At 40.5% G+C, this 23,447-nt stretch overlaps 1 protein-coding gene across 4 annotated transcripts in view; it reads right to left on the reverse strand.

The window, feature by feature from the left end:
- The window catches only part of Pkd2l2 (polycystin 2 like 2, transient receptor potential cation channel), a 99,715-nt gene that overhangs the window by 56,238 nt on the left and 20,030 nt on the right, over positions 1–23,447 (reverse strand). For 2 of the 4 annotated variants that reach the window (XM_004652468.2, XM_012947502.2), the window contains exons 6-8: positions 19,253–19,481; positions 16,936–17,106; positions 15,164–15,345 (exon numbers count right to left, since the gene is read on the reverse strand). In XM_004652468.2, the coding sequence (XP_004652525.2) occupies positions 15,164–15,345; positions 16,936–17,106; positions 19,253–19,481 (582 nt within the window). The remainder of the gene's footprint in view (positions 1–15,163; positions 15,346–16,935; positions 17,107–19,252; positions 19,482–23,447) is intronic. The other 2 variants (XM_012947503.2, XM_012947504.2) reach the window with 2 other exon arrangements.

Genomic DNA, 23,447 nt, shown 5'->3' on the forward strand with positions numbered 1-23,447 from the left:
AGGGGGCGAGAAAGAGGGTCCGCAGAAGCAGTCACTTTAAAGATACAAAGTCTAAGCAGAGGAGAGAGCTAGAGCCCGGCTCTGCACAGGTGCTGGGCTCAGGGGAGGAGTTCCCAGCATCTCCCAGGGCACCCCAAAGAGCTGCAGCTGGGAGGGCTCTTGAGGAAGCTCCTGCCTGAGACTGTGCCACTAGAGGAGTCAACGCCTGTGTTTTCCCACTCACCCCTGGGGCCCACAGTCATTCCAGTACACTGCCTCACAAGACTGTCCTGGCTCAGGGGAGTAATGCTGACACAAACCCTGAGGGTCCTGTGCTGTGGAGAACGTGTGCTGGCACACTGTCCTCCAGAACCAAGGCTTGGGGAACTTACCCTCTGAGAACCGCGGCCATACTTGCTCTCACTAGTTGTCAGGCGTGAAAGCACCAGGATTGGTGGCAGTAGGTCATGTGGTTCCTGCTGCTTCCCTATCAGCACAGCTGTTTGGTATTCAGCTGCTTCCGCAAAGGTGTCAAACCAGCCCTGCTACAGCTTGGCCTTGCTCCCAGGTCACAACACCAAAGCAGCTCCCCAGAGAATTCCACACTCGAGGGCTGGGGGCACAGCTCGCTCTGTGGTAGAGCACTTGCCTGGCGTGGGTGAGGTCCTGGGTTCAATCCCTAGTATAGCAAAGCAAGTCGATGTCTGATGATGCCTGCAACTCAGTGACCCCTCTTTGGACAACTGCTGGGCACTAGAATGCAATGATGAGGAGAAGCAGACCTGGACATTCCCCTTTGCTCAGCAGCTTGCCAACATCTGCCCTTGCGAACTCCTGCAATCTCTTCTGCTGGAAGCAACTTTGTTTTCTCTTTTCTTTCTTTTGTCTTATTACTAGTATTAGTTTTGTGTGGTGCTGATCATTAAACTTTCCAGGGCTTTGTACACAGTGGGCAGGCATTCCTCCACTCAGCTATACTTCCAGGCCACTTGTGTCCAGCTCTAGCTTTCAGTCCTCTGTAATTCTGGTGGACACACCCCTTTAATGTAAAGAATGGAGGAAGCAAAACTTCTAGCCATTGACCCCATCCCCAGGTGAGCACAGCTGAAGAAAGGGTTTAAGATCTCCACCCTGGGAAGTCCCCCCCACCAACAGCAGCAGAAAAATGTAATACAGCCAGGTATGGTGGCACATGCCTTTAATCTCAGCACTCAGGAGGCAGAAGTAGGAGGATTGCTGTGAGTTCAAGGCCACCCTGAGAATACAGAGTGAATTCCTGGTCAGCATGGACTACAGTGAAACCCTACCTCAAAAAACAAAAACAAAACAAACAAAAAAGGAATTTTTTTTTGTTAAAACAGCTATGTTTGTCCTCTAAATTGGCACAACAAATTGTCCACTTCATGGTAGCCAGGAAGCAGAGAAATAGGAAGGGATTAGAGACAAGGTGTATGTTTTCAAGGCATGCCCCCAGTAATCTACAAGTAGGCCTCACCTTTTGGTTTTCTACTACTTCCAAATTAATCCATTGATTTTGTCAAGATACAATTACTTCTAAAAAACGTCCAGTAGCTGGCAAGTAAACTTTTAATGCATGAGCCTTTGGAGGACATTTCAGATTCAAACAGTAGCAATAACACAACATAATCAAACTGGTGTCATTCCAGGGATGCAATGATGGTTCAATTAACATAATTAATTAATGTAATAGATCACATAAGTAGAATTATATGAAATTCATATGATATCTCAACAGATATAGGAAAGCCTTTGACAAATTTAAACATCCCTTTATGATACAAATTATTTATATAGGGACCTTAACTCAACATAATTAAAACTGTATTTTGACAAATCCATGGCTATGTTGGCTAACATCATACTGAATGAGGAAAAACTGACAGTATTTCCTCTGAGATCAGGAATAAGACCAGTGTGTCTACTCTCATTGTTCTTAATACTAGAAATTATAGCCTGAGCAATTAGGCTAAATTTTTTTTTTTTTTTTTTTGGCTAAGGGCTTAGTGGTTAAGGCACTTGTTGGCAAAGTCCAAGGACCCAGGTTCAATTCCTCAGTACTCATGTAAAGCTGGATGCACAAGTTGGCACTTGCACCTGTAATTCGTTTGCAGTAGTTAGAGGCCCTGGTGTGCCAACTGTATCTGCCACACCATAACTAAACAAACTTAAAAATTAGAAAAAGAGGAAAAGATCAGGTTAAAAAAAGAAAAAGTTGGGCTGGAGAGATGGCTTAGCAGTTAAGGCACTTATCTGCAAAGCCTAAGGACCCAGGTTTGATTCCCTAGCACCCACATAAGCCAGAGGCCACCCTAAGACTACACAGTGAATTCCAGGTCAGCCTGGACTAGAGTGAAACCCTACCTCAAAAAACAAAATAAAAAACAAAAAAAAAAAAGAAAGAAAAAAAGGGAAGAAAAGATATCTAAAGGAGGAGAGACAAAAGAGGCTAATTAGGTGAAAATATTAGGTACATGACATATACATGTACAATGAACATAACTTAATTTTTTTTTCTAGGTAGATTTCACTGTAGCCCAGGCTGACCTGGAATTCACTATGTAGTCTCAGGATGGCCTTGAACTCATGGTGAATCTCCGACCTCTGCCTCCCAACCATGCCCAGCTTGTAATATGACCTAATTTTTAAAAATACATACAAATAGAAAAGGAGGATGTCAAATTACTGATTCAGAGATAATATGATTTTATACATAAACAAATCTAATGAACTCAGTAGAAGATTATTAGAAAGAATAAATAAATATAGAAGGTGGCAAAATATAAAACCAATATATAATATATATTAATAAGGAATTCACTGCAAAAGAAATCAGGAAAGTAATTCTATTCATAACACCCATAAAAGTGAAACTATGAAAGAACATATCTAATTAAATATGTGAAAGGCTCTACAATAAAAATTAGAAAACAAAGCCAGGCGTGGTGGTGCACACCTTTAATCTAGCACTCGGGAGGCAGAGGTGGGAGGATCACTATGAGTTCAAGGCCACCCTGAGACTACAGAGTGAATTCTAAGTCAGCCTGGGCTAGATTGAGACCCTACCTCGAAAAACAAACAAAATCCTTACAAAACAATTAAGAAAGAAGCTGAAGAAAACACTAAAAGTTGGAACAACCTCCATGTTGAGAAAGTAAGAGAATTAACATTGTTGAAACATCTACACACTCAAAATAATATAGAGATTCAATGTCATCTCCATCTAAATATCAATGACATTCTTCAAAGACTAGAAAAAAATTATAAAGTTCATATAGAAACACAAAAGTACGTGAATGACCAAAGCAATCTTGAGAAAAAGAACAAAGCTGAGGGCTAAAGAAATGGCTTACAGTCCCCAGACAGCCTGTCTAGTGGTGGAAAGCACTGCATGAGCTGCTGGAGGAAAAGTGGCCAACAACGGTCTGAGCAACCAGAGGTCTGAGCTACTCAGAAGCAAACACCCTGACAGGATGAACGCCAGTGCACAGCCTCGGTGGATAACCAACAGCTTTCTGGTTAGCTAATAAAAAACAAAATTTTAAAAACAATGCTTATCCCATTTAAACTATGCTGATTCCACTCTCTGTTGGAGAATCTGTTCTTTTTTAGAGGGTAGTGAGACCAGAGGAGATCAACTACCCCTCGCACTTCAGCCAAATCACAGCTGAATCCACAGAGGAATGGGGAGACAAGCAAGAGTGCCTCCATGCTGTACCTGATAATCAGCACAGGGTGTAGGAGACAGACGCTGAGGATACTCAACACTTATGAAAGCAGAGATCCAGAGGTTCCTAAGAGCTCATCACTGAAGTAGATTTAAAATCCAAACACCACGGCTCAGGGAATTTTGTGGAAGAGAGGGTGGAAAGACTATAAGAGTCATAGGTTAAGACATCATGCCCAGAGGCATTCGACCCCCCCCCCCAACAAAATAACTGACTACTGCTCCCACAACCCCATGGGGAATACCTGCAACCCCACTGAGGAGCATCCAAAACGGAATGGGGGCAGGGACAAGAGAAAAGAGTGTACCAACACATGATGTATCCATATGAAATATGTTGTTAATAATAATAGTAGTAGCTGGACGTGGTGGCACATGTCTTTAATCCCAGCACTCAAGAGGCAGAGGTAGGAGGATCACCAAGAGTTGAAGGCCCTGCTGAGACTACACAGTAAATTCCAGATCAGCCTGGACTGAGTGAAACCGTACCTCAAAATAAATAAATAAATAAATAAATAAATAAATAAATGTTGTTGGGCATGGTGGTACATGTTTTTAATCCCAGCAATAGGGAGGCAGAGGTGGGAGGATTGTTGTGAGTTCAAGGCCAGCCTGGGACTACAGAGTGAGTGCCAGGTCAGCTTGGGCTAGAATAAGATGCTACTTCAACACCCTCCCCAAATTCAAAATGTTATAGTTAAGACATATGGAAACCTACTTCTTTGCTAGCTAATAAATATATAATATAATATAATATAATATAATATAATATAATATAATATAATATAATAGTGTTAAAAAGAGAAAATTTGTCAATAAAAAGTTAAAATAAAAGAACAAAGCTGGAGGCCTCACAATCTCTGATTTCAAAACATACTATTGAACCAAAGTAATAAAAATAGCATGATGGTGTTGGAATAAAAAATAGACACATAGGGCTGAAGAGATGACTTAGCAGAACAGATGAGACTGTAGGATTTAGAAATAAATCCCAACATCTTCAACCAACTGATTCTTGGCAAAGATACTAAAAGCAAACCTTGGAGAAAGGGAAACCTCTGCAATAATAGTTCTGAGAAAACTGGATCTCACATGTTTAAGATTAAAACCTGACCTGTACACCTCTCAGTGATCCCAGGCTAAGGCAGAAGGAACATGAGTTATAGGATGGCTTGACCTATATAGTGTCAAAAAGACTAACACAAAACAAACAAAACAATTCAAAATGAGTCAAAGACCACAATATAAAACCGACATGGAAACTACCAGAGGTAAACATAGGGGAAACCCTTTAAGATCTTGGCATAGGAAATGGCCTTCTGGACAGACATCCAAAAGCATGGAAAATAAGGGCATCAACAGCAACAAAAAAAAGCAACAGGGCTGGGGAAATGGCTTAGTGGTTAAGGCATTGCCCGCAAAGCCAAAGGACCCAGGTTCAATTCTCCAGGGCCCTTGTGAGCCAGATGCACAAGGTGATGCATGTGTCTGGAGTTCATCTGCAGTGGCTGGAGGCCTTAGTGTGCCCATTCTCTCTATCTGCCTTTCTCTCTCTCTCAAGTAAATAAAAATAAAATATTAAAAAAGATAATACATCAATAAATTTTTAAAAAGATAACATGCTATCTACACAAGACCAGCATAACAGGAGGAAAAAAATGATGGCATCAAAATAGAAGAGACTAGTTGGAAAGAAGCAGGGATTCAGTGGAGTGGGGACTGGGAGGGAGAAAGGTGGCAGGAGGAGATGCTGATCATGGCATATTGTCTATATGTATAGAAGTTGTCAATAAGATTAGGAGAAAGACAAGGGTCTGATTCCACTTTCTCTACTCCTATTTAATATCATGCTTGAAGTCTTAGCTAGAGTAATATGAGAAGACAAGGGAATAAATAGGATACAAATACAAAAGTAAGAAGTCAAAATATATTATGTGTAGATGATATGATTCTATACATAAGAGATTAAAGACTCCATCAGAAACCTCCTAAACACTTTCAACAAAGTAGCAGGATACAAAATTAACATACCAAACCCAGCAGCCTTCCTACATACCAATGATAAACATACTGAACAAAATCAAGGAAACAATTTCATTTACAATAGTCTCCTCCATAAAAAAAAAAAAAGATAGAGGCCATATAGACCCTAAAACAATACAGGCTACTGACACTGCTCTCAGTTATCCACCAAAACTTGATGGTAAGCCCCTATATCTGAAGAACCCACATAATTATGTTACAGAAAATAGAGATACCAAGCTGGGACTGAGTTGGAAGCATCTTCCCTGATGGATAGCTTTCACAGTACCACCAGAAGTTGCTATTCAGGCTGATGGGGGAGAAAAGTCATCAACAGTCTTACCCAGCTATGGCCTGCCTGTGACACAACCAGTCTTGCCAGGCAAGATGTACCCACTGGTGCAATGGTAGATGCTCTGGGACACAAGATAAAAGGGATTTGGAAAACACTCCAGTATATTTTGTCTTCCGGATGGGTAGTCACATGTCTTTTTTGTTTGTTTGTTTTTGTTTTTGTTTTTCGAGGTAGGGTCTCAATCTAGCACAGGTTGACCTGGAATTCATTATGTAGTCTCAGGGTGGCCTTGAACTCAAGGTGATCCTCCTACCTCTGCCTCCCAAGTGCTGGGATTAAAGGCGTGCGCCACCACACCCAGCTCACATGTCTTTGACAAGGACTCCCGTGCACTGTATCTTTACCCCACACACTTCAGTTCAAAGAAAAAGAGGTGCTTGATACTCTTCTGCACCAAGCCTAGCCTGAATATAAATTAGAGGGCAGCAAGAAATGGCTTCTAGAGGGAAATATTAGTTTTAGTATGATTTTACAATTAGACCTGCTGTAAGAAAAAAACCAAACTTATGTAGGGAGTACAATACAGATTCAACTCTCTGAGCTGCCCCCACATCAAGGCTGCTACAAGTCTCTTACAGGTATAGTCACCTCTAGAACAGAAAGAGGCATCTCTGCTCTCTTGTTCTCCTTACCCAGGACTCAGAGCCTGCTGAGGCTTCCAGCCCTCCTCAAATATATCCTCTCCTACCACTACAGGGGACAAGTATTGAAACAAGATCATAGTGGAGCAGGACTCAGAGAACAAGTTGGGTCCTAAAGTCTGCCAGGTAAAGGCTGAAAGCCAGCCACCTAGGGACTGGTAGGTTTGCTTAACGGTTAGAAATACTTGCTGTGATTACTTCCACCTCACTGTAATGTAAATTATACTGACTGTGATACACTGTTTAAATTCATGGTAAGCTGGATTCTGAGAAATGGGCTGCCCCCCTAGCTCAGACCCTAATCATGTTTAAAACCATGTGTCATCCATACCTTGTTTTTAGGCAAATTGGCCAATTACCTCTGGACAAGGAAAGGGAAAATGACAAGCAGCATGTAGTTTTTGCTCTCTCTCAATTTCTCTCTTGCATAAGATCACTAAAGCCCTGTTAGCATTCTCAGTTTTTTGTGACAGAGAAAATAAACATAACAAAAAAGCATCAACCAGATCTTACTAGGGTTCATAGCAAGTTAAAATCTTATGATTTAACAATATATGAACAGGTAATCTTAGTTTGTTGTATCATAAATATAGCTCAGATTTGCCATTACTAATAAAACCATTTCCAGGTGTGGTATATTATTTTCAGGGCACTTTTTTTTACCTGCATTTACAAATCCATGTTTTTAAAATGTATTTCATAGGAAAAACAAATGCTTCAAATCAATAGGTTTAAAGTCTAAAATTCAATTCACAGATGTGGTCTTGTTCCTGGTGACACTTATGGCTTACCATGTCAATAGACAATGTACATTACATGTTACAAAATAATGTTGAGGTTTTTTTTTTTAATTTTTTTTTGTTCATTATTTATTTATTTGAGAGCGACAGACATAGAGAGAAAGACAGATAGAGGGAGAGAGAGAATGGGCGCGCCAGGGCTTCCAGCCTCTGCAAACGAACTCCAGACGCGTGCGCCCCCTTGTGCATCTGGCTAACATGGGACCTGGGGAACCGAGCCTCGAACCGGGGTCCTTAGGCTTCACAGGCAAGCGCTTAACCGCTAAGCCATCTCTCCAGCCCGAGGTTTTTTTTAATATCATGTTTTAACTAGATCTGTTTTGCTAAAGACAACAGGTACAGACATACTCTATATTCCCCCTTTTAAAAATATGTTATTTTTATTTATTTATTTGACAGAGAGAGAGAGAGAGAAAGGAAGGAAGGAAGGAAGGAAGGAAGGAAGGAAGGAAGGAAGGAAGGAAGGAAGGAAGGAAGGAAGGAAGAAAGAAAGAAAGAAAGAGAAAATGGGCATGCCAGGGCCTCCAGCCACTGCAAACGAGCTCAAGACGTGTGTCCCCTTGTACATCTGGCTAACATGGGTCCTGGGGAATTGAACCTGGGTCCTTTGGCTTTGCAAACAAACATCTTAACAGCTAAGCCATCCCTTCAACTCCCATTTTTCACCTGGGTGCTTATCAACTAGATGTAGTAACCAAAACTAATGAGGACTTTGGGGCTAAAGGGTACCCAATATTTTGGTCACAGTCCCTCCAGGTCAAAAAGGCTCAGGAGGTGACAGGACACTTCTTGCTCCAGAGGGTCCTGTCTTCTTGAACAGGGAAGACATGGAGACCCAGAGAATGGATTCCAATCAATATATAGTCTGTAGAAGGAGAGTCAGAACAAAGAGGAAGCCCCTTAATACTTCCACAGGAAGGGAAGCCACGTGGTCAGCACAGCCCTGACCTATCCTAGCAGATAGCACAAACACTGAGAGAGCCATAGAGCTCCTCCCAGGTTCTTAAAAGTCTCCCCTGAATAGCCACAACTGAACTTCAAAATGACAATATAAAATTACACTCTGGGATGTTATTTGCTAAACTAGAACCAAAGGAGATGGGTTGAAGGCAATGGTGAGTTCGGTGGCAGGCCTACTGAGGTTGAGGTACTTGGGAGCCAGGGAGCCTTCTCCCAGACTGCATCTCCATCTATGATGTGGGACAGGTAAGCCTGACAGCTAGGATCCCTTCCTCTAAATTATCCTGCCCTGTATGTCAGTATTCCCAGTGAGCCCTGTGGTGTAGGAATGAGGAAGTAGCTGCCTTCAGGGCTGCAGGGATGTGCCCTGGTGGTCCAGAAAAGGCTATGGGAATGTGTTCCCTCAGAGGCAGGAGAGGGAAAAGAACCCAGGTATGAGGATTAGAGGTGGGGTGTGGAAGGACTCCACAGGCTGCAAACCTGCAATGGATACCAGTAGCAAGGGGGCAAGGTACTTTCACTGCTATTTTCTATATAAATATAAATATAATTTATAAATATATTTATAAATAAAATTGTTGAGGATTTTGTTGTTTTGAATGTAAAAAAAAAATTACACTCTGCCTACCTACTTGCTCTTAGCACCAAACAGAAAAATGTAGCTGAAAAATAAAGTATATCTTGAAGAATTTAAACATCACAGCCCAGCCTATAACATTTGATAGATATACTAACAATAACTCAATAGCAGCTGGACCATTATCAAAGGCAAATGCTGTGTACCTACTCTTGATAATTCTGCTAATGTCTCATCTGCTTCATAAGCACAGTTATAGACCACACTATTTGGAAAATTTCCAGATCTTCATGGTGAAAGAATCATGCCTACCATTTCTGATAATAATTCTGCTAATTTTGGGACATTGTGTGTTTAACTGTTATCTTAACCTTATATCCTCTCATCTACAGTTAGCCCACCCTCAAGTGGTCCTGCTTCAATTCAACTCCATCTATCTGGGTCCTCTGGATCGCTCTCCAAGACCTGAAATGCTACATGAATAGGAACCCTCTCTAAACCCCAATTTACCTCGTGCTTGCTTCTCCCTGATTTCTTCCATTTTCCCCCACCAATGTCTTTATCTGAGAATCATAGGTTTATTCCCACATCATAAAACTACCAGTAAACTTTTGGGGTCCTGTAGACCCACTGGAGAGGTACCCTAGCGACCCTGCTCATCTTGAAGAAGCCAGATCAATCCATCACCCAAATCCCCTAACAGCAGTTAGGGCACCTCTTCAGAAAGGGGGAAATGATAGACAGAAATTGGCTAGGCTGTCAGGGTAACAGAACCCCAAAATTTAATGGTATTTTTTTTCAAGGTAGAGCATGACTCTTTAGTCCAGGCTGACCTGGAATTCACTATGTAATCCAAGGGTGGCCTCAAACTTAGAGCAATACACTTACATCTGCCTCCCAATGCTGGGATTAAAGGCAAGCACTACCACCCCTGGCTTGAATTTCTTTTAAATATTTTACATTTTGTTCATTTATTTGAGAGAGAGAGAGAGAGAGAGAGAGAGAGAATGGGCATGCCAGAGACTCCAGCCACTGCAGATGAACTCTAGGTACATGTGCCACCTTATGCATCTTGCTTACATGGGTTCTGGGGAATTGAACCTGGGTCCTTTAGCTTTGCAGACAAGTGCCTTAACTGATAATCTATCTCTCCAGCCCTTGAATAGTATTTTGTATTTCTTGACTAAAAGCAAGAAATGTCAGGCGTGGTGGCACACGCCTTTAATCCCAGCACTTGGGAGGCAGAGGTAGGAAGATCACCATGAGTTCTAGGCCACTCTGAGACTACACAGTGAATTCCAGGTCATCCTGAGATAGAGTGAAACCCTACCTCAAAAAACAAAACAAAACAACCCCCCCCCCAAAAAAAGCAAGAAATATCACTAAGCTTACAGAAACCTGGATGTTACACCCTCCAGGAAAGAACTCTAGATTAAGCTTGTATCCTTCGTAGTGGACAGAAACTCTGATCCTTACCTAAGATTACTGGCAAAGCTATAAAATCTGGTCTTTGTCCATAGTAACCTGCTGACCTGGTCTTCCTCATGTAGCCACTCCCCATAAAAATGCAGATGTGAGTCTCAAGAAGGTCTTTCAAACCCCCTCTTGCCTCTCTGGGCAAGAGCTCTGCCCTCTTCCTTTATGGGACTTCTCAAACCCCATTTAGCCTCCCTGGGCAAGAGATCCACCTTGCTTCCTCCTCTTATGTTTTAGGCTTAAGCCCTTGTATCTTCTTAGTCAAGAAACAGATTGCTGGGGGTGGAATGACCTAAGTGGGGTCAGGGGAAAGGATCAAATAAAGGGGGGACGATTAATCAAAATTTAAGACGTCATGAATCAGCCATATGGAAACCCACTTCTTTGGATAATAGTGCACCCAGAAGCGATACATTATTACTAGAAAAATTTCAGTGTTAGGGATGGGATACCTTCCAGTGATTTGTTGGATAGGAAGGCTCATGATGCCCCCAAAACATTACAGGCCATTTCCAAGGCTCTTGGTTTCCCACCAGAATTAGATGGTAAGACCCTATTGCTGAAGACTCTACATGCTTAGGCTGCAGGTCACTGAAAAATCAAGCTGGAGCTGAAGTGAAAACTTACTCTTTGTTGGCTAGCTGTCAGAAAGCTGGAAAAAGTCTATCTTGTATATAAGTAACCCTTTGGGAGAGATAAGTCAAAATGGTGTTAAACAGTAGTGGACCCTGTAAGCTCTAAGACTTGTCAGCCAGGGCAAACGTGCCAATTGGTGCAATACTGGAATGTCTGCTATGGGGGAAACCCTAAACTCTAATTGGATTGGAGGTTCACTCCATGGGAGGGAACTCATGCCTGGTACTGAAAACCTAGTCAAAAGCCTATGGGGAGGGCATGAGCCCTAAAGAATATGGAAGTAGCACTGCTGCTGTCTGGCTAAATGCATTCATTATGCCCACCAGACTGCACAGTAAGCACCTCTCTTAATGTTCATACCCATATATTAATGCTAGTCTCACTTTTGGTTAAAGAAGCTTCTCTTTTCAGATGGCAGTGACCACTAGGGTGACTCAAAAGTCACCATAGTGCTGAGAAGAAGTGACAGAGGAATGTTCAGCACTGAGATATTTCTGTCACACCCTCCAAGGCTCAAGGTCCATTGAGGAAGAGGTGGCAGAAAGAATGTAAGAGCTAAGGGAAGGGTAGGACTCCTTACAACGCAATCTTCCAGTCACAAAATGGCCTTGGTATTCAAGACCTCACAGTGCCTGACACTACCTACACAAAACCCCTATAATGGGAGAAAAAGATGATGACATTGAAATAAAAAAGAGACTAATTGGAAAACAGAGGGCGTATGATGAAGGGTGGTCTTGAGAGGGGGGAATGGGAGTGTATAAAAGTAATTATCAAGGTTTTATTGTCTATACTTATGGAAGCTGTCAATAAAAAAATCAAGTAAGTAAATAAAAGAAGTAGTGGGCTGGAGAGATAGCTTAGTGATTAAGGTATTTGCCTGCAAAGCCAGAGGATCCCAGTTCAATTCTGCAGGACCCACATAAGCCAGATGCACGAGGGGGCACATGCATCTGGAGTTTGTTTGCAGTGGCTGGAAGCCCTGACATGGCCATTATCTGTTTCTCTCTCTCTTTCTCTGCCTCTTTCTCTCTCATTCATAAATAAATTAATAAACAGATTTTTTTTAAGTTAAAAAAAAAGCAGTAGCAAATGGTATTACATAAAAGAGTTTCAGTTGGGCATAGTGGCACATGCCTTTCATCCCCGCATTGGGGAGGCACAGGTAGGAGTAGTACTGTGAGTTCAAGGGCAGCCTGGATTAGAGTGAGACCCTGCCTTGAAAAATCCAATAAATAAAAAATAATTTCTACACAGCAAAGGAAACAATCAACAGAGTGAAGAGAAAGCCTACCAAATGGGGGAAAATCTTTGCCAGCTATTCATTTGACAGAATGTCCAGAATACAGAAAAAAACTTAGCAACAAAAGACCAAGTAACCCAATTAAAAAAAAGCAGGCGGGAGCTGCCACAGTGGGTAAAGAGCTTACTGGGCAAGCACAAGTACCTAAATTTGGATCTGCAGAATCCACACAGAGCTGGGCGCTGTAGTACTAGCATCTATCCTAGCATACTGTTGCAGTCAGGTTCATACTGCTGGCAGGAAACACCAAACCAAGAGCAGCTTGTGGGAAAAAAATGGTTTATTTTGGCTTATAGACTTGAGGGGAAGCTCCATGATGGCAGGGAAAAATGGTGGAATGAACAGAGGGTGGACATCAGCTCCTGGACAACATCAAGTGACAACAGCAATAGGACAGTGTGCCAAACAATGGCAAGAGGAAGCTGCCTATACAACCCCTAAGTCTGCTGCCAAAAATACACTGCCTCCAGTAGATGTTAATTCCCAAATCGCCATCAGCTGGGGACCTAGCATGCAGAACACCTAAGTTTATGGGGGACACCTGAATCACACCACCACACATACCTACAGCATGGAGGGAGGAGGACATCTCTCTGGCCAGTTAGTCTTGGCAGCAACAACACAGACCCTGCCTCAAACAAGGTAGAAGGTGAGAACCGACTTCCAAAGTTCTCCTCTGACTCCACATATGGCCCACGGCACATGTGCTCACACACTCATGAACATGCACACACACACCCTACACACCCAAAATAAAGAGAGTCATTCAAGGGCTGGAGAGATGGCTTAGCAGTTAAGGTACATGCCTGTGACTAAGGACCCAGGATCTATTCTCCAGGTCCCATGTAAGCTAGATGCAAAAAGTGGCACATGCATCTGGAGTTCGTTTTCAGTGGCTAGAAGCCCTGGCATACCCATTCTCACTCTTTTACTCCCTCTGTCTCTAATAAATAAATCAATAAAAATAAAATGTAAAAAAAAAAAAGAGTAATTCACGCTTGGCATGGTGGCACATGCTTAAAACTCCAGAACTGCAGAGACTGAGGCAGCAGGGTTAAAGGAGTTTTGAGGCCAGCCAGCCTGGTTGATAGTGTGAAATCCTGTCTCAAACAAAACCTAAGTAAATCTTTTTTTCTGGAGGCTGGTGTCTCATGTATCCCAGGCTGGCCTTGAACATGCTATGTAGTCAAGATCACCTTACAATCCTGATCCTCCACCTATACAGTGCTGGAATGCACCGTTTTTATATGGTGCTGGGACTAAACTCAGAGCTTTATGTATGCTAGGCAAGCAGGCTACCAACTGAGCTACATATAAAACCCCCAAATGAGTAAATCAAAACATTTCACTTTTAAAGAAAAGCCCAAATATTTTTGTAGATGTTCTACTTACTCTCTCCTATAAAGTTTGTTGTCTGTTGAAGACTTATTTGTAAAGCTTTTTTTTTTTTTTTTCGGGGGTGTGTGTGGGGGAGACAGTCTGGCCTCAAACTCACAATCTTCCTGCCTCAGTAACATATACCACCAAACTCAGTATGATAAATCTATTTTTGTTGTTGTTGTTTTTCAAGGTAGGATCTTGCTCTAGTCCAGGCTGACCTAGAATTCACTATGTAGTCTCAGAGTGGCCTTCAACTCACAGTGATCCTCCTTCCTTTGCCTCCCAAGTGCTGGGATTAAAGGCATGTGCCACTATGCCCAGCTCGAATAAACCTATTTTTAAAATACATTTTTAGCAGATCAGCATAGAATAGTCAACTTAATAGGAATAAAATAAATAATTAAGAAGGATCACTCTAAAACAAACTTTTAAGATTTATTTGCCCCAGAGAAAAAGAACTATAGAAACGTGGAGGCCAATTTCTCTTATTTTAGGTAATTTTCTCACTTTCAATTAAAAGGTTTTGTTTATTTTTATAAACATGCGTGGTCTAAAAAGTTATTTATTTTTTATTTTGTTTTTCAAGATAGGGTCTCACTCTGTAGTCTCAGGGTGGCTTTGAACTCATGGCAATTCTACTACCTCTGTCTCCTGAGTGCTGGGATTAAAGGTGTGTGCCACCATGCCTGGCTTGAAAAGTTATCTTTTAATATCTATATTTATTTGAGAGAGACATAGAGAAAGAGGCAGACAGAAAGAGCATTAGTATGGACATACCAGGGCCTTTGACACTACAAACAAACTCTAGATGCAGTGCCACTTTGTACATCTGGCTTCATGGAGATACTGGGGAATCAAGCCTAGGCTATCAGGCTTTGTAAGCAAGCAACCTTAACCACTGAGCAATCACTCCAGCACCCAAAATGATTTTAAAATGTATTTTTATGTGTTTGGCATAAGCATATGCATGCCATACATATACCACTTGACCTCCAGCTTTACATAGTGCTGGGGAATTGAACCAAAGCTAACAGGCTTGACAAGCAAGCACTTATAACCACTGAGGCATTTCCTCGGGCCAAAAAGCAAGTATTTTTAATTTGATCTAAATATAATTAAAAAACAGCTACCACCATGCATTTGGATTCTCCAGTACCAAAACTTGTTTAGCCTTAAATGAAAACACAGAAGCAAGTTTAAATTAATCAAGGCTAATGTTCCTATTTATCATAGGTATTTCCATGATTTTTCAGTTGGAAAATATAATGAAATTCACAGTAAGCGCTTACATGGAATTCTGAAAAGTGGAAAAGTCATCAACTTGTGACCCAAAGACAAGAAATCCTAACTGGGCATAAGCAAAGAATATTATGAAAAACATGATGGCAAATCCTACTATGTCTTTCATACAGCGGGACAAGGTTGATGATAGCTGAGACATCGTCTTATTAAAGCTTATGAATTTGAAAATCTGAAAAAGAACAAATTTAATTAAAATAGAATATCAAAAGTTACTTAGAACAAATTAATTTCAGAAGGATTCTTTAAAAATATTTTTACTTATCTGCAAGAGAGAGAGAAGGTATGAACACAATAGGGCCTGCTGCCACTGCAAACAAGCTCCAGGCTCATGCACTACTTTGTGCATCTGGCTTTGTGTGAGTATTAGGGAATTGAACCTGGGATATGAGGCTTTGTAAGCAAGTACTTTTAACCACCAACCCATCTCCCCGGCCCAGAAAAATTCTTCAAATTAAATGAGATAATGATAATGTTTGGAGGCTGGCCAGCTGTCATTATAAGGCCAAAACACTTTTTTTTTTTTTTTGAAGTAGGGTCTTGCTAGCCCAGGCTAACTTGGAAACCACTATTGTAGTCTTTGGCTGGCTGGGAACTCATGCTGATCCTTCTACTTCTGCCTCCCAAGTGCTGGGATTAAAGGTGTGTACCATGGCATCTGGCTTCTTTTTCTTATGTATTATGTAAATGCAATGTGGTGTGTGTAATATATGCACTTGCATATGTCCATGAGGTGCCCCAAAGCTCTGCTGGGGCTGGGTGTGCTCACCTGGGTGGCCAATGGGAATACCGGTGTCCTGCTCTGTCACTCTTCTGTCCATTCTTTTTTTAAAAATATTTTATTCATTTTTATTTATTTGAGAGCAACAGAGTGACAGACATAGAGAAAGAGGCAGATAGAAAGATAGAATGGGCATGGCAGGGACTCCAGCCACTGCAAATGAACTCCAGAAGCGAGTGCCCCCTTGTGCATCTGGCTAATGTGGGTCCTGGGGAATTAAGCCTTGAACCAGGGTTCTTAGGCTTCACAGGCAAGCGCTTAACAGCTAAGCCATCTCTCTAGCCCTCTTCTGTCCATTCTTTTTGTTTGTTTGTTTGTTTGTTTGTTTGATGTAGGGTCTCACTCTAGCTCGGGCTGACCAGGAATTCACTATGTAGGCTCAGGGTAGCCTTGAATTCACTGTGATCCTCCTACCTTTGCCTCCTGAGTGTTGGGATTAAAGACGTGTGCCACCACGCTTGGCTCTTCTGCCCATGCTTTGAGTTGGAATTGCTTACTGATCCTGGAGCTCACTGTTTTTGTGAGCAGATGCATGTGACTATGTCTAGTTGTTTATGTGGGTTCTAGGGATCAAACTTGAGTGATTGGCAGATCCTTCTCAGGTCTTCATGTTTGCACAGGAAGTGCTCTTAAACTCTGACCCACCTCTCCAGTCCAAGGCCAAATTACTTTAATTTTAAAATACTTTTATTTACTTGAGAGGTGGAGAGAGAGAGAGAGAGAGAGAGAGAGAGAGAGAGACAGAGAAGGAGAGAGAGGGTGACTCCAGATGCATGCTTTACATGGATATTGGGGAATTGAACCAGGCTTTGTAAAAACACCTTTAACCACTGGGCAATTTCTCCATCCCCCCAAATTACTTTCAAAATCACTTAATAGTTGGGAAAATGCTTTCCCCCTTCAAGTTTCTCCCATAGTTATTTCAATATGCTATTATACCATTGTAATATACCATTATGCAATATAATGAAATATAAATACCTTTATCCATGCAAAGAAGATAGTAACAGCAAGTATATTATTGTAATAAATTTGCCAGTATGCAAGCAAATAGAAATCTGGATATTTCTCAGTACTTTTTAACAGTTGTCCAAGGAAGATAAAATTTTGCAAATTACAGTATATGTAGAAGGAAATAGCCACAAAACACAACTAAATGGGAAAATAAAAAGGATTAGAGACCATTTCTATCTCAAAATTTCTTGCAGTCTATGACAAAAGACATTAATTACAAGAGCTCATCAAAGGTTTAATAAGAAGAAAGGGAAAGATAGGACACAGACATTAATATAAATGGCAGTAAAACTCAACTTTAAAGGAAGAGCAAAATTCTCAACATAAGAGACATTAACTCCCTGGCTATCCTAGTCTTTCTTCCTGCTCCTTCAAAGCGTAAAGCACAAGCGTGGAAAATGATTATGTCACTCCAACTTCGGTGTAAGGATTTCTCTCCACATGATATGTAAAAGTTCATTTGCTACCATGTATAAACAGACCTTAGTACAGCCTGTTTAAAAAAAAAAAAAAAAGATTTCAGAGGCTGGGCATGGTACTGCATGCCTTTAATCCTAGCACTTGGGAGGCAGAGGTAGGAAAACTGCTCTGAGTTCTGAGTTCAAGGCCACCCTGAGAGTACATGGTAAATTCCAGGTCAGCCTGGGCTAGAGCAAGACCCTAACTTGAAAAAAAAAAAAAAAAAGATTTCAGAATTGGGTACAGCATACACATTTAATCCCAGAACACGGGAGGCAGAGGTAGGAGAATAGTCATGGGTTTGAGGCCACTCTGAGATGACATAGTGAATTCCAAGTCAACCTCAGCTAGAGTGAGATCCTACCTCGAAAAAGCAAAACCAGTACAAAACAGAAAAAGGATTTCAGGGGCTGGAGTTAAGGTGCTTACCTGCAAAGCTAAAGGACCCAGGTTAGATTCCCCAGGACCCATGTAAACCAGATGCACAAGTTAGAACATGAGTCTGGAGTTTGTTTGCAGTGGCTGGATGCCCTGATGTGCCCATTCTCTCTCTCCCTTTCTCTGCCTCTCTCTCTCTTTCTCTCAAATAAATAAAAATATTTTTTAAAAAAGGATTTTAGAAATACCAATTCAGTTAAGTATTTGATGCTCTGACCTTTGTTAGACTTACTAGGGATGCCAGAGGGGTAGATGGGATACATAGTCTAACTGAGAAACTTCAGTCTGATTTTTGGGAAACAAAGCTTTTATACTGGATTTGCTATAACTAGGTAGAAATAAGGTTAAAAGAGTAGATTGTATAAACCAAGAAAATTTGTTCATTAAATGCCCCTAAGACCAAGCTCACAGTTGTCTTTTCCTGCCTAAATCTCTGATTGCTTTCCGATGTCCCGAGACAAGGCCAGGGAGTCCTTGGCGTTTTGTTTAGGGACTAACTCCACAATCTTGGTTGTCTTCTGTCCCTGCTAGCTGCTGCTGGTTGTTCAAGCTATCTCCCTACCTTCAGGTTTTTTTTTTTTTGTTTTTTTTGACTATTCTTTAACAATTTCTTGTGGAATGCAAAACAGATTAAGGCAACATTAAAGAGTAAATTTTAGTGCATACCTTTAATCCCAGCACTTGGGAGACAGAAGGAGGATCTCTGTGAGTTTGAGGCCAGCCTAAAACTAGATTACATACTGAATTCCAGGTCAGCCTGGGCTACTGTGAGACCCTACCTCAAAAAAACAAACAAAATAAAGCAAAACAAGAGAGTAAAATTTAAAGAATTCCTCAAAAACATCCAAGAGGCAGAGGTAAGAGGATTGCTGTGAGGCCAAGGCCACCTTAAAACTACATAGTGAATTCCAGGTCAGCCTGGACCTAGAGTGAGACATTACTTACTTCAAAAATACAAAAACAAAATCCAAGATTGATCAAAGAATTTTTTGTGGTTTATGGAGTTTTTATATGCTTTTTGAGACAGGGATGGATTTGAACTTCTGGACTCAATTAATCCTTTGACCTCAAGCTCCCAAGGATCTAACACATTCAGTATCAACCCCCACAGGAACACATGTTTTGAGTGTGGTAGGGGAGACCCCTAGTGTGCATTAAATCATAGTACCTATAGAGTCACTGGTTCCTTTAGTTTTTTGCTGATCCTCCCAAGGACCAAATCAGAAACAAACAGATTGACCTCTTTGGGGGCATTCGTATGGACTGTGACAGCTCATCGTATGTTTGTCACTGTCAAAACCAGTCTTGGGTGAAGTCTGTTTTACACACCCTTATTGGAGGGTTCATATGTAATCCCTTTAAATCACATATGTGACTATATACTCACCAATAAAAGTAGCAATTCTAGCCAATTCCAAATACTTTTGAAATAGGCAGACCTAAATTCATTCACTTTCTTGAGCTCTTGTATTGTGAAAACAAAAAGAAAAATGCAAAAAATGATTTCACAGGAAGCAATAAAATAATCATAGTAGCTAACATATCTGAGGAGCTTCACAGAGTAAAACTGCCACGAAGTAATTATTCCTCCAGTTGCAGGGAATTCAGCTACCAATCTACAAAAGTAAGTTTGTGAAAGTATTTATACATTTTAAGTTTTAACATTTTAGTAATTAAGTTGCTGTGAAACTTCAAAATCATAATTATATGTACTTTCATGATAATTACTTATTTTGTACAAAATGTGTTTCCTTGGGTCTACAGGTTCAATTAAAAATTTTGCTACATTTGCTTATTATTTGTGACACTTTTGCTATACCTTGAAAATATAAAGAGCAATGTATTTAAAAAGATGATTTTATCCATATATTTATTTTATTTTTATTTAAATTTTCTTTCTGAGGTAGGGTTTCATTCTAGTCCAGGCTATCTGGAGTAGTCCCAGGCTAGCCTCAAACTCACATTGGTCCTTCTACCTCTGCCTCTTTAGTGCTGGGATTAAAGGCATGCACCACCACGCCCAGCCAATCTATTTTTTTAATTTAGATTTCTCATTCAGAACCAGGAATACTAATTTATTGCCCTAGGAGGATGAAGTGTTGTTTAAGAAAATGCAGGGACTTCCGGTTAAGATGGCAGCTTAGGAACCAAAGCAGCCTAGGGGAGAAAAAGCTAAAGAATACCCAGCAAATTACACACCTTTACTAAAAAGTGAGGTGTGTAAGAAATTAAAATGGCAGCACAGAAGTAGGAGAAATCCAGAGCATCTGGAGCCCACACAGGCAGGCCTAAGCAGCCCCGGCAGCAGCAGCTTTGGCTCTGGCAGCAAGAGCAGCAGCTCTGGTAGTGGCGGGTCCAGCAGCAGCGGCAGCAGCAGCTCCGGCTCCAGCAGCAGCAGTGGCGGCGGTTACAGCAGCAGCAGATCCAGCAGCAGTAGCGACAGCTACAGCAGCAGCAGATCCAGGAGCAGTGGTGCCAGGTCTGTGGGGTCACAGCTGACAGGCTTGGCTTGCCCCACAGGAAAAGCCAGTGCCCAGCTCCAGAAAACAGAACAGCAGTCTAGCGATCCAGCCAGCCTACTTGAACCCACAGGGCACCAAAGAGGGACACATAACTGAGACCAAAATCATCCAAAAAGGTAACTGGGATTGCACCAGGGAAGGGTCTCACTTGGTCACAAGCTGACTTGGAGCCTTCAACAGACCTCTTTGTTGATAGAGGATCTGGTTGTTTTAATACCTACTCTTGCATAAATACTCGGTGCTGTCTTTCATTGAATGTGCACATCGTTTAGTTATATTTGAGAATCTATTTGTATTTTGTTCCACTCAGCCTACTTGAATACTCCCATAGCAGGCAAACCCAACGCCTAGGAATACCTTTGTAGATACTCTGAGAGTCACACCTAACACCTTAAGCTCCTACCCTGAAGATATATAACATCAGATCAATTGATATAGCTAAGAATACCCAGCTAGCTAGAAAATCCAAGCATTAACTTAATGCAAGATACAAAAATATATACATTATATAACTCAAGAAACACTAAAAAGCAAGACAATATAAATCCACCAAAATGTATTAATGCATCAGAAATGACCAGCAGTGAGAACAAGTTAGAGGAAATGCCTGAGAAAGATTTCAAAAGAATGATTGTAAATATGTTCAAACAAATCAAAGAAGAAATCAAAGGAATCAAAGAGGAATTCAAAGGAATCAAAGAAGACACAGGGCACCAGTTAATGAAAAAAAGAAGTCAATACAAGACATAAATAAGGAAATAGAAATAATAAAGAAAAAAACAGTCAGAATTACTAGCAGTGAAGAACACAGTTAATGAAATAAAAAATTCTGTAGAAAATCTCACCAGTAGAATGGATGAAAGAGAGGACAGAATATCTAAGCTAGAATAGCAGGTGGCAGATTTAATACAGTCCAACAAAGAGAAAGACAAACTAATAGAAAATTATGAATGGAAATTTCAAGATATTTGTGACACTATGAAAAGATCAAACATAAGAATTCAGGGCATAACAGATGGAGAAGAATTTCACTCCAAAGGCATAGTAGGCGTCTTCAACAAAATCATAGAAGAAAACTTCCCCCAAATTGAGAAAGAGGTGCCAATGCAGATACAGGAAACCTTTAGAACCCCAGCCAGACAAAACCTGGAAAGAACCTCTCCTTGCCATATTATAATCAAACTACCAAACACACAATACAAAGAAAAAATATTGAAAGCAGTTAGAGAGAAAAATCAAGTTACCTACAAAGGCCTATCAGGATTACAGCAGATTATTCAACACAAACATTAAAAGCCAGAAGGGCTTGGAGTGATGTATTCCAAGTTCTGAAAGATAACAACTGTCAACCAAGGTTACTTTATCCTGAAAAGCTATACATTCAAAAAGACATAGAAATAAGGACATTCCACAACAAAAGCAGGCTAAAGGAGTATTTAAAGACAAAACCAGTTCTACAGAAAATACTTGAAAGAATCCTCCATGCTGAAGAGAAGGAAAAGCATACATATAAGGAACCTGGAAAAAACAAACAATACTCAAATACTAGTTAATACAAGAAAGCAAAGGTAGAACCAGAACTAAAAAAAAAAAAAAAAGGCAAACATAAATACACACCTTTCAATAATATCTGTTAATATCAATGGCCTCAATGCCCCAACGAAGACATAGGTTTGCAGACTGGGTTAAAAAGCAGGATCCTACAATTTGTTGTCTCCAAGAAACTCACCTTTCTACAAAGGATGGACATTATCTTAGGGTGAAAGGTTGGAAAACAGTATTTCAAGCAAATGGGCCTAGAAAACAAGCTGGGATTGCTATCCTAATGTCTGACAAGGAAGATTTCAGTCCAACGTTAGTTAAGAAAGATAAGGAAGGTCACTTTGTATTGATTAAGGGCACTCTCCAACAGGAAGATACTACAATCTTAAACATATATGACCTAACATGGGTGCTCCCAAATTCATCAAACAAATGCTATTAGAACTCAGGTCACAGATAACACCAAACACAGTGGTAGTGGGGGACTTCAACAACCCACTTTCATCAATTGACAGGTCATCCCAAGAAAAAATAAACAAAGAGGCATCTGGACTAAATGAGGTCATAGAAGGAATGGACCTAACAGATATCTCATCCAAATGCTGCAAAATATACATTATTTTCAGCAGCACATGGAACATTCTCTAAAATAGAACATATATTAGGACACAGAGCAAATCTTAACAAATACAAGAAAATTGAAATAATTCCTTGCATTCTATCTGACCACAATGGAATCAAACTACAAATCAATTAGCAAGAAAAGCTGTAGATCATACACAAAATCATGGAAACTAAATAATATATTACTAAATGATGAATGGGTCAATTAAGAAATAAAGAAGGAAATCAAAAAATCCAGAGTCAAATGATAATGAGAACACAACATACCAAAATCTCTGGGACACAATGAAGGCAGTTCTAAGAGGTAAATTTATAGCTTTAAGAGCCTATATTAAGAAATTAGAAAGGTCGCAAGTAAATGACCTAATACTTCACCTTAAAGCCTTGGTAAAAGAAGAACAGGCAAACCAAAAATCAGTACATGGGAAGAAATAATAAAGATTAGGGCAGAAATTAACGAAATAGAAATAGAAAAAAAAAAAAAACAATCCAAAGAATCAATGAAACAAAGAGTTGGTTCTTTGAAAGGATAAACAAGATTGATAAACCCTTATCAAATCAGACCAAAAGAAAGAGAGAAGACATACAAATTAATAAAATTAGAGATAAAAAGGTAATATCACAACAGACACCAGAGAAATTCAAAAAATCATAGGGACATATTATAAAAACATATACTCCACTAAGTATGAAAATCTGAAAGAAATGGATGATTTCTTGATTTATATGACCTACGTAAATTAAATCAAGATGAGATTAATAACTTAAATAGACCTGTAACAAGTATGGAGATCCAATCAGTTATCAAAAATCTCCCAAATAAAAAAAGTCCAGGCCCAGATGGATTCACTGCTGAATTTTACCAGACCTTCAGGGAAAAACTAACACCACTGC

This window comes from Jaculus jaculus, chromosome 13 (assembly GCF_020740685.1).
Source record: "Jaculus jaculus isolate mJacJac1 chromosome 13, mJacJac1.mat.Y.cur, whole genome shotgun sequence".
Lineage (NCBI taxonomy): Eukaryota > Metazoa > Chordata > Mammalia > Rodentia > Dipodidae > Jaculus > Jaculus jaculus.